The sequence below is a fragment of the Calonectris borealis genome, chromosome 14 (assembly GCF_964195595.1).
Source record: "Calonectris borealis chromosome 14, bCalBor7.hap1.2, whole genome shotgun sequence".
In the NCBI taxonomy this organism is placed as follows: domain Eukaryota; kingdom Metazoa; phylum Chordata; class Aves; order Procellariiformes; family Procellariidae; genus Calonectris; species Calonectris borealis.
The window spans coordinates 10,426,438-10,438,459 of record NC_134325.1 but is presented as its reverse complement, the minus strand read 5'-3'; the positions used below and the strand labels follow the sequence as shown (position 1 = coordinate 10,438,459).

Genomic DNA, 12,022 nt, shown 5'->3' with positions numbered 1-12,022 from the left:
TTGGAGAAGTGGCACAGGTCAAACAGAAGAGGAAGAATGAGGGAATTCCTCCGCACGGTGCCTTGTTCTCAAGCTGCCAGATTCCTCAGGATTTTTAGGCTGCTGTGGGTCAGCATGCAAGGAAGAACTGAACGTTCAGTTATTCAAAATCCTTTCTCCTCTCTGGAACAGAACTTAGCTGCCAATCGTATCTGGACCTTAGAAGTTTCACTGGTGAGGAATTCAATTCTGGAAAAGGAAACTTACAGTTGAAGAAAAATTTGGTGTGAATGTAAGTAAAGGGGAGCAGCAGATGGGCTACAAAACACTTCCTGCAATACTGTGTACACGCGGGGGGGTGTGGGGGTGTGTGCGTGTGCATACACACATATATACACACAGCCTTACAATTCTGACATTGCCTTGGAAAAGTCTGTATTTCCATGAAATAATTCCGTATTTTTTCAAATAAAACCCACAGCATTTAATGATTAAAATAACACAACAGAATGAACAAATGTTTTATTGGCATGTTCATTGTTGTAAACAGCATCTGGCATGAAAAAGTTTACCAAAGTCTTTTGATTGTTATAAATTAGGTGGTTTTCCAAAAACTACGGAGAATTGTTCTCTATTGATCTTTATGGACCAAAGCAAAAAATTGCTGTTCCTAGGCTTTGCAATGAAATCATGTTGACTGTGTCAGTCTTTGCACCACAACCTGAACTACCAAGTTTATATGTTGAGGTGTTAGAAGCTGCCCCAATATTTGACTACATATAGCTACGGAATCAACTCTGGGAAAAATAAAATGACTTTCAGTGGGTGGAGAAGATGCAAACTTGTAATAGTCTCAAAAACAAAATGTACAAAAAGTAGCTGAACAAAACAAAAACTTCATCAACAAGGGGAAATACAACCCTAAAGTACCCAGCATCGTCAAACATAAAATGAATACAGATTTAAATAGGCAACTATACTTCCAAATGTACACAATGAATGTTGATATGTGAAAAGAAATACCATGGTAAATAGCTGAGCTGCAGTTCTGTTGAATGGATAGGGCAAATTTTATTTACACATTGAACGCAATATAATAGAGCTGCTCATCGGCTTCTGTAACCTATTAAAAACCAGTTTACCTTACAACAGCACTTCTGCAAAATGAACCAACACCTGCTGGCAGCTTTCTGCAGACACCTCTCAGCCTACCTGTTTTATGGAAGAATATTCTAAAAACCTTACACTTGCAGCACTTCCATTTCATCTTTGACCCTTTTCTGCTGCTTTTCTAGAACCAATGTGTTAACATTTACTTCAGACTCTCTGATGAGGTAATGCGTGTATCAGTGAAACAAACAGAAAAAAGGATTCTTTCATGGCCTTTGCACAGCTTTTATTATTAAGCTATGAGTATCCTGTTTGAGGCTAGTTTCACTAGCTACTATGTGCACACTGTCCTCAAAAATTTCCACTCATTTCCCTCCCCGCCCACTTTTTAGTTCTAATCTTTTATTTGCACATCCCTTTTAGCTTTACAGTACATTTGACTATAGTGCACAACATGATTCCAAGTCAAACAGTGACCCAACGGGGCACTGCGCTTCTGATTGGTAACACAGCCCAATCAGTGCTGGTGTCAGCGCTTTACACCTAATGAGTGTCCTGCCGTAACGGCACTACACAGTAGTAGTGAACCTTTTTATTTTAAACAAAAAAATTCCCCAGGGAAAATGCTATAGCGAGTATCAGTCTTGAGTCAAATCTTTATTTGGTGCTCCATCCAGATAAATTTTTAGTGCTTTTTCTTTACGAGGCGAGTAGGTTACCCGGTGTCCAGTTTTCTGGAGTCTGCTGCTTTCTTTTTTCATCAGTTCATTTCTCTGCTCATCTGTTAGTTCCATTAATTCTTCAGTTTTATCCCTAAAATGAAAATACATGTTAAAACCCAGATTAATACAATGACCATAATTAGATTTCTGTAATTTTTTCACTTGGAGCAACTTAGTAAAAAACATAATACTCCTTACAGATTTTCTTCTTCTCCAGAAACTAACAATCTGTCTAAGCCTGCTTTTCTAACAGAGACGTTCAGTAGTCTAACTGACAGCAGACCCAAGGGAAAGCTGCAAGAAACAAGCCTATCCTCCTCCATCTACCTGGCATCTCCTCTTTATAGACAACTGTGACTCTGCTCTTTATTCGGTCACAGTGCCCCTCCTGGAAGCAGCATGTCAGCCAGCCCCTCCTGGAAACTACCAGCTGCTCTCCCAAATCATTTTCTTCAAGGCCAGCACATTACCAACCAGCTGTTTCCTGCAAACTCACCTGTAATTATGAAAAATACTGTAGAAGCAACGTGTTCATGAGGTTCCCTCACCCCCCAACTTTAGCAGACATGACAATATTCAAGCTCTTAGTCCTCAAATAGTACCTTTGGGCTACTGCCGCCAGCTGATGAACATTTTTCATGTTAACAAAATTTTTATAACATCCTTTTTTCCAAAGAAGCCATTCTAATTTATCAAAGAAATAAACTCGGAAAATAAAATCCTTGCTCTCTAAAACCTAAGGCAAGACTTTCACAGATATTCTTCTATTTTAAGAGATTAAATCCAGATATACACTCAAGTATTGCAACTTTTTTTGCATTCAGCATTATTTTCAATGATTTGGGAGGGAGAAGTGAGTAAAAGGGTGCAGTGTTTGTTTTCTTAAACAATAAACATAGTTAATACTCAGGTCTTTAGGAAGCTGAGGAGCACAAACATTTCAGCTCAATGTTTTAAACCCTCTTCCATAAGCATTTTTCCTTTAAGACAACAGAAGAGTATTTTTAGGCTTCTGTTGATTACATCATCCCTCAAATCTTATATGCAGATTTTCTGCATGGTTTATTATACTGTAATAAAATACATACCTATAAAATATTACTGCACCATCATCACAAATGTACAGAGGCCAGACATTCAATGTAGATACTTTAGGATTCCAGTCCAAGTCTTGGTGAATCTCTAGTATGGAAATGTCGCATGGAAACGTTCCTCTACCCTGAGAGGAAGCAATTACTTAGTGAATAAAACAAAACTCATAATCACACATCCATGCCATTAAAAGGTGAAAACAGACAAAATCTTACTTACCTTTGCAAATTCTATGTTTTCTAAGGGTATTCCACTTATTTCACTCAGCTGTAAAGTGAAGAAAAATGGTGGATTTAATACTATTCCACAAGAACATTACGGAGTGTCTACATAAAGTCAGTGGAGCTGCCAAATCTAGAAGTCAATTAAAATATTTGAAAGTCCTCAAATAATCTAAAGTATTCATACAAAATTAGTGACCAGGTACAGATTTTTTACATTTCTGAAGTTACTAGTGTGTCACAATTGACACTTGCTGTGATCACACTTCTCTTAACCGTGAAGGGGTGACAGAAAAAAGTTAATAGAAACAATTAACTAATAACATCTGAGTTCCAAGATACAAAGAGACCAACTGCCTCATTTAAACCTTCATGTCCATCAATTAGCCCTCAGCAGTTTCCTTGTATGAAATGAAATCTATTATCAAGTCAACCTGGAAGCAGGCAAAGCCGTAAAATATGCACAACAAACCCATCTCTATACACCTCTGCACATCCTACCATAACAACCCCGCAATTCCCCACAAGCACCACTGGCTGCTCTTCCCCCTTGCAACTGCCCTGCTGTGCACCTCCTCGGTGCACAGAGTGCACGATCCGTCCCCTGCTGCCCCTGCCCAGTCCTAGCACCTGTCAGAGGGTCACCCAGCTGTGCCTAGCACGGCCTCGGTGGAGCCCTCCCTCTGCTGAGCAGTCTCACGGTGCACACAGGCTCACCACTGCCTCGACCTTCACTCAGTGCGGGCTGCAGTCTCGTCTCAATGGCAAGGCAGATGCTAACTTAGAGTTGCATTTATCTCTGGCTGCTTATTTTCCCAAAACTTGAAGACATTTCCTCTCTAAGAGTCTTGCCTCCTTCAAATCCGCTGTTAAAACAGACGTGTTCAAATTAAACTGATGGTGAGAAAACAGTAACAGCCAGTATAATTTTCTAACTCTCATTTTCTTAGGAAACAAGGATAAATAAACAATACTGACAAAAGCCAGACAAATTCTGAAATGTATTAGCCCTACACTCAGCTAATAAAATTTGTCTGAAAGAGAAGAGCTGGCTGAACACATCTGTTACTACAGCTGTGTCAAATTCAAATTTCTCTTATTATTGGTAGGAATAAAAAGATTTTAAGATCCATTGGAGAGAATGCTGCTAAAACTGCTCCCTGCACATCAATTGTTAAGACAAGAAAACAAGACGACCCAACTCTTTCTTCAGATACAAGTGAAGAGGAAATCTTGAAGACTGCATGCAAAAAACTGTAGTTATAAATTTCATTTCTACCTGAAGAATACAATAAATCAGTCCATAGCTTAATCTGTGTACATACACAAATCCAAGGCTGTTGCATTCTATAGCAGCTGAACAATGTTCTTCCTTCCAGTCTATGAACTAACCCCTAACTTACAAATGCTGAGTGTTTTAGTAAGGTAAGACTCTGGCAGACTTCACTGATACTAGGATTTTTGCTGACCTCAACATCCAAGGTGGCCTTCTTACATCTGGGTATTGCCACATAACCATTTCTCTAAGAGTGGAACCCTGTGATATACTGGATTAATAAAACAGTGTCAATGCGAGACACACTTCTACTTAGATTTCTGCTAGGACAGCACATGTCTGCTTACGTGTTAGAGGGTTCTAGCCTTAATGAAAAAAACATACCAAAGCCATATTTCTTTGCAATCAAAATATATTTCAATCTACTCAGTACAGGTACACCATCCCTGAGCAACAGCTGTCAAATTCAAATATGAAGAAGCTGAGAGGTTCGGTATTTTGGAACACCAAAATACTGGCTTGAAAAAAACAAAGTGACAATAGTTCAGCTTTTCTTTCACATGTGTTTTTCAAGCATAAGGGACACAGGTAATATTATGCTTCTTAAACTTCAAGATACGACTTTTTTTTTTGCATGCATTCACCTGAATACTTTGATACCAGACCATTATATGAAACTAAGAACCAAAGCTAATAATTCACGTGGCTTTGGTAAGAGGATGGGACAGGTTCTCAGTTCCTGGGAAAAAAGAACAATCACCACGCAACAAGATTTTTGTAACGATGACATCTCTGTGCTTCCCAACAGAGGACATCAGTAAGGCTCTTGTGGTAAGAAACCACAAAAAACTTGCATCATGTTACACATTTTACCTTCTCTTTTAATTCTTCAACACTGCTGCTTTCTAGCACTACTTCCTGGAAAGAATCTAGTTTCATCTCTGATGGCCTCCATCGTCTCGATAAAACAGCAAGTTGTGACATGGATTTCATCTTCTCTATTCCTACGAAAGAAAGAAATTTATTATATTAACATCACCAAATATCCTGTTTAAGATCAAGGGTTTTCCATAGCACAAGCATATTCAAATATGGAACTACATACTATGCACTACATATACACACACGAACTAAGTAACCCAGTAAGTGTGCTGCAAGTAGTCTACCGAAAAAAGGGGAGGGGGGGAAGGAACTAGGATTTAGTTGAACTTTTCTTTGTTACCAACTCCTTTCAAGGAATTTTTCATAGGCAGCATCTCTTATGAGCCATGCCATTTATTCCTCTTAAGAGCATGTTTTTCCATCACATCCAGCTCGGTTATACATAGAGTATCTATCCACCTAACCAGAGGCTGACCTCCAGATCTTGCATTTGCATGAGACCTTCCTCAGCAATCTGGTATTTATTCATGTGCTTCACTTTCTTTACCAAAATAAGCTCTCCACACTTGACTTCTAGATTTCACACACTAACTATACACTTGTTATTAAAGCCTGCTTTACACCTACCACCTTGAAGAGTTTTAGTATGTACTGCCTCCAGCCTTTTTATATCAGTTTCAGGTAACAGCTTTCTCTGGTTGACAGGGTAATACTATTAATGTTACAATCAGATAAGCAAAAGTGATAACAAAGGGCTGATTTTATTTTTATTTTAAATCAGTCTATAATTTTGTTATTTAGCATGCAGAACTTGTGGCTTAAACATTTATGTCTACCATTACGTGCTTGTTTTGCATGAAACCACCACCACTATTTAAGCTTCTCCCTAAATACCTTCTATAATCTTGCCTACGACTACATTTGTGCTGCTTTTCAACACTAACCTATTGTCTGAAATGAAGATACAGCCACCTAGTGCTTCTTGGCATTTATTTCAAGTCTGAAGCAATTACATAAGTTTTCTTCAGAGCCAGAGAATAACTGATTTAAACATGTCTGCAACAGTGTGATGTAAAGCTGCTCTGCTAAGAAACTTAACGGTAAATTATTCTAAGTTGCCTTATTTACCTGCCTAATGTCTTCAGTGTTTAGCTGAAGAACAACATGAAAGCAATGGTCATGGTGGAAGGCCTTACAAACCCTGACTTAAAGCAGTTGCCTTTACACTCTTCCAACAACCTCTGTGGTAGCAGCGGGTACATACAACTTAATTTTCACAGAATATAGTGGGATCTAGCTGCACCTTCTACAACTGGATTAAAGTAGCACCTTTTGGGCAGAGCTAGACAGTTATACAAGATATTACAGAATACTTGGAAGCCCTGTAGTCTATAATATGGCATATCTGTGAACTAGGTGGGCTGCAGTGGTCTAAAAAGTAGTACCTCCAAGACCTACTCACTACAGAAACAGTACAGCAATTAAATGTAAAACTAATCCAAAAATATTTAAAATGGCAAAGTTTTAACTGAAGTGTGAGCTGATACATATGCCTACAGGAATCTGCAGGCCTCCTGAACATCCCATGTTCGTTTCAAATTTTTGTACTTGCATTGGCACAATTTTGTTAAAAATTAAAAATACCAGGATTGAACACAGCTGCCAAAATACTGGAGTAACAGCTAAATGAGACTTCTTAAGCCAGGTATGCTTGTGAAGAAAGTTCCTGAGTGAATGGAATTCACATTCTTCATCTATCCATTAACAGAAATATCGGTTAACCAAGAGAAAAAACAGCACGGCCTACTTTTTTCCCCCCTTAAGTTATGCTTTTGCATTCAGAATCCAAATTTTAAGTGTATATGCAAAGGATAGCTTAAGAAATGCCATATTTTTAATGACATTTAAGCAGAATTTAAAAAACAATCTGCTTTCCAACATTTCAGCCATAGTTGTTTTGATGACCAAGGTCTGTTCAAAAATTTGGCACTTCATGACAGAAGATCAGTGTTTTTTCACTCCTGTCTGAAAAATACTAAATGATTGAACAGCTGTGCTGACTTTAAAAACAAATTACCTATGTATTATGTATATACATACACACACATATATTTCGGCTAACTACAAACATCATCAATACTAGTCCAAAAATTAAATACAAATAAAAGCCTAACATATAGGCATTCCTACAGTTTTTATGTACGATGAAAGCATACACATGCAAAAAAATCTGCCTACAGTACTACAGTATGTCCAAAAGTTTCTGATAAACATACAAAACAGTACCGCTATTAGACCTTTAGCATATCCCAGACACAGGAAATCTGCACTTGCACAATCCCCGCCCCCAGCTTCACATAAAGCTTTTATTAATTCTTTTTGCTTCTATTTTTTTCGTAATAAAATGTTATTAAAATGTCAGTAATAGTCAAGGGAAGAAAGGGAAGAAAGGGAAGAAAGGGAAGAAAGGGAAGAAAGGGAAGAAAGGGAAGAAGAAAGGGAAGAAAGGGAAGAAGAAAGGGAAGAAAGGGAAGAAAGGGAAGAAAGGGAAGAAAGGGAAGAAAGGGAAGAAAGGGAAGAAAGGGAAGAAAGGGAAGAAAGGGAAGAAAGGGAAGAAAGGGAAGAAAGGGAAGAAAGGGAAGAAAGGGAAGAAAGGGAAGAAAGGGAAGAAAGGGAAGAAAGGGAAGAAAGGGAAGAAAGGGAAGAAAGGGAAGAAAGGGAAGAAAGGGAAGAAAGGGAAGAAAGGGAAGAAAGGGAAGAAAGGGAAGAAAGGGAAGAAAGGGAAGAAAGGGAAGAAAGGGAAGAAAGGGAAGAAAGGGAAGAAAGGGAAGAAAGGGAAGAAAGGGAAGAAAGGGAAGAAAGGGAAGAAAGGGAAGAAAGGGAAGAAAGGGAAGAAAGGGAAGAAAGGGAAGAAAGGGAAGAAAGGGAAGAAAGGGAAGAAAGGGAAGAAAGGGAAGAAAGGGAAGAAAGGGAAGAAAGGGAAGAAAGGGAAGAAAGGGAAGAAAGGGAAGAAAGGGAAGAAAGGGAAGAAAGGGAAGAAAGGGAAGAAAGGGAAGAAAGGGAAGAAAGGGAAGAAAGGGAAGAAAGGGAAGAAAGGGAAGAAAGGGAAGAAAGGGAAGAAAGGGAAGAAAGGGAAGAAAGGGAAGAAAGGGAAAAAAGGGAAGAAAGGGAAGAAAGGGAAGAAAGGGAAGAAAGGGAAGAAAGGGAAGAAAGGGAAGAAAGGGAAGAAAGGGAAGAAAGGGAAGAAAGGGAAAAAAGGGAAAAAAGGGAAAAAAGGGAAAAAAGGGAAAAAAGGGAAAAAAGGGAAAAAAGGGAAAAAAGGGAAAAAAGGGAAAAAAGGGAAAAAAGGGAAAAAAGGGAAAAAAGGGAAAAAAGGGAAAAAAGGGAAAAAGGGAAAAAAGGGAAAAAAGGGAAAAAAGGGAAAAAAGGGAAAAAAGGGAAAAAAGGGAAAAAAGGGAAAAAAGGGAAAAAAGGGAAAAAAGGGAAAAAAGGGAAAAAAGGGAAAAAAGGGAAAAAAGGGAAAAAAGGGAAAAAAGGGAAAAAAGGGAAAAAAGGGAAAAAAGGGAAAAAAGGGAAAAAAGGGAAAAAAGGGAAAAAAGGGAAAAAAGGGAAAAAAGGGAAAAAAGGGAAAAAAGGGAAAAAAGGGAAAAAAGGGAAAAAAGGGAAAAAAGGGAAAAAAGGGAAAAAAGGGAAAAAAGGGAAAAAGGGAAAAAAGGGAAAAAAGGGAAAAAAGGGAAAAAAGGGAAAAAAGGGAAAAAAGGAAAAAAGGGAAAAAAAAGGGAAAAAAGGGAAAAAAGGAAAAAAGGAAAAAAGGGAAAAAAGGGAAAAAAGGGAAAAAAGGGAAAAAAGGGAAAAAAGGGAAAAAAGGGAAAGAAAGTAAATTTTCCAATGTTCTCTAAAGAAAAAAAATCTCTGACATCATCTTTACTTTCTCTTGACACTATGTCATTATTACCATCAAGTATTTCTAAGAAGACCTCCCAATTGCTGGAAATATTGATATCTTCTTCATAGATATGGTAATCCAGAAAAACAGTGCCTGGGTTCTTCCAGGTTTTCTTTCGTAGGCGAAACCTGTAAATACATCACGAAGAAAACACTTGAGTTTTTATCTACTCATAAATACTTACCACTGCCAGAGATCAAAACTGAGTATTTTCTGACAAAACTGAAATACAACTCATTTATGTGAGGTTTAGCTAGGTTTATCAAGAATTAGTTTAACATTCTGAAGTAGTCCTGACAGCAAGGTATCACTACTGGCTCTTAGTGCTGCATCATTTGTAAACACAAGGAAAACAAGCCTGTGTTGTGCTTGTTCAGTGCAAGAAATGTGTAGGGATTTAGGGGAAGAAAAGAGTTTCCTATTTAGGATAAGAAAACAGAAAATTCCCAAACACTTCTGACAATTTTGCTGCTCTTTTTTTTCTTTCTTTTTTTTTTTTTTTGAGGGGGAAGTGGGGAAGAAGGCTAGAGGTGGAGGATTGGGAAAGGACTGGTGTCTGATTTATGTACTTAGTTCTACTGCATCAATGCAGTGACAATATAAAAGGACGAGCTTTGATTTAGATACGGAGGTAAATAAAGGTATAAACAACTGAAATGAGATTAAACACAAGTACAAAACTTAAATTGTAACGGCTTCGCCACACACAAAAGTGGACATAAATTTTGTGACATGCCCCATAATTATAGGGCACTAGAGAACATAACCCAAGCACGGCAGTCAAAAATCCTTTGGCCCCATCACGGGGAGGAAAGGAGAAAAACCTGGTCCAGATCTAGGTTTCTACTCCTTTTCTCAACAGGAAATGGCCAACACTTGTCTTCCAATGTTTTGCTCCAGCCTGATTTTAGGCATATGTCAAGGCGCCACCAGCTTGCTTACCATATCTTACAGGTTTTTCTTTATTCCAGTGAATACAGAGTGCCAGTTATTCCACAGTACATACCACATCACTTGTGACTGACAGTACAGAGTGTGTGGAATGTGGAGTCAAGGCCCCAAAGTGAGTTCAGCCTTGATGAGACAACTGATTATGGATAAAAGGAAGACAGTGCTGGATCAGTGCTGTATACACACCCTATGGTAATGCACGAGGCAGTTTGCTGCAGTGATTTACACTGAGCCTGCATCTAGAGAAGGTGGCTTTTTTGTGAACTGATTTACTTAATGCTCTCCTTTCTGAAGAAAATCATCCTTAGAGAGAATAAGAATTCTCAGATCTAAACCTGTAGACATGTTGCACACAGGCAATTCTACGTAAATATTATTCCCTGTATCATTCCACATGAGATGAAAATCAAGAATTGCTAAATTAATGTTTGTATTCACAATCTGATTCAAAGACCACAGTAACTTATTTCTGCTCCCTTCATAACTTCCTTTCTACACAAGAGGAAAAAAAACACATTTTTAAGTAATATTTAATCAGGTAACTTCAACGGATTGCAGTCTCTTTACCTGTCAATTGTCAAGTCTAGGCCACATTGTTCTCGAAGCTGAGGAAGCAGCTCCTCTTTTGACTGTCGGACAGTCATGCCTTTAGCAAAAACTGCATCTAGAAGAAACTTGCATGGCTGTGAACATAAATAGAAAGTGATTAAATACAGATTTTTGAACAGAAAAAAGTAGATTTGCCTCCCGTTCATGTTTTGTGACCAGTCCCATCCACTTAGCAAAATGACCATTAGAATGCTTTTCATAAACAAGGCAGGCAATGAATTGATTAAAATTATGTTTACCTAATTTGTGTAGCAGCAGCTCTTTGACAGGTCATTCAAACACTCTGAATGCATGCCACTGCAGAAATAGTGGCTTGTGTCTGTATTACTAATTGCTACCATTATATTGACATTGTAAACAATTTGAAAGAAGCTTTTAAATTAAATAAGCCGTATGATAAAAAAATGCCACCTTCTTGGTTTTCATTGGTCAGACAGACCAACAACTGGAAGTTACTTTTCAATTTATCTTATTCCCTGCTTTATCAGTTCAGCTTCGGTCTCTTACACTTATCCATTATTAGTATGTATTCTGCAGTTTGGTCCAAAAAATAAAATCAGAAATTAAGATGCATACGAAGTCGACTTTTAAAGACTGCAATCTATATAGTGAAATCGCTTTTATACTTTTCATGTCCCAGAAGATGTAACAAGCAAGTGAGCTGTGCTACTGCAAGAGAGGCATTTTTGTTTCAGGCTTGTCTTATGCAGAGAGGACTATTATCCAGCTAACCATTCTGACAAGCATTGTCTGCAGTGTGTGAATGCGACAAATCGTATCAGTACAATATTTCTGAAAACTGCAACCATGAGCAAAAACAGTTTCTTATTTAGAAAGAATTCTACATGACTTTCATACATTTAAGGAAAACAAAGAAACAATTATTTTCATTTCATTTGTTCTCGATTTACACTGCAGAGAGAGAGACACTTAAGAGAGATACTGTAGATAACATTCCAATTGTATACTTAGAACAGAATAAACAGAAATAATCTCAAAATTAAATCCAGGAAAACTTGCAGGAAGACGCAGAGAAAAGAGGAACTTTCTTTTTTTCCAAGATTTCAGAGAAAAACCTTGGTCAATGCACATATTATAGTATTTTCATGATTCAGTCTTGAAATTGAATCTTACACCTTACCTCTGGCTCATTTACCAAAAGTTGATAGACTTTGACTCTGTATTCACCCTTCTTAAGGGCTCTTCCAAGTCTAATAGTGATCTAGAAGGCAAA

The 12,022-nt window shown here is 37.9% G+C and overlaps 1 protein-coding gene across 6 annotated transcripts in view; it reads right to left on the bottom strand.

Annotated features, from left to right (window-relative positions):
* Window positions 1-1,718: 1,718 nt before the first annotated feature.
* The window catches only part of USP47 (ubiquitin specific peptidase 47), a 59,678-nt gene continuing 49,374 nt past the window's right edge, over window positions 1,719-12,022 (bottom strand). For all 6 annotated transcript variants that reach the window (XM_075163182.1, XM_075163181.1, XM_075163180.1 and 3 more), the window contains exons 22-28: window positions 11,930-12,010; window positions 10,747-10,862; window positions 9,238-9,356; window positions 5,274-5,404; window positions 3,123-3,170; window positions 2,900-3,030; window positions 1,719-1,902 (exon numbers count right to left, since the gene is read on the bottom strand). In XM_075163182.1, the coding sequence (XP_075019283.1) occupies window positions 1,728-1,902; window positions 2,900-3,030; window positions 3,123-3,170; window positions 5,274-5,404; window positions 9,238-9,356; window positions 10,747-10,862; window positions 11,930-12,010 (801 nt within the window). In that variant the 3' untranslated portion in view covers window positions 1,719-1,727. The remainder of the gene's footprint in view (window positions 1,903-2,899; window positions 3,031-3,122; window positions 3,171-5,273; window positions 5,405-9,237; window positions 9,357-10,746; window positions 10,863-11,929; window positions 12,011-12,022) is intronic.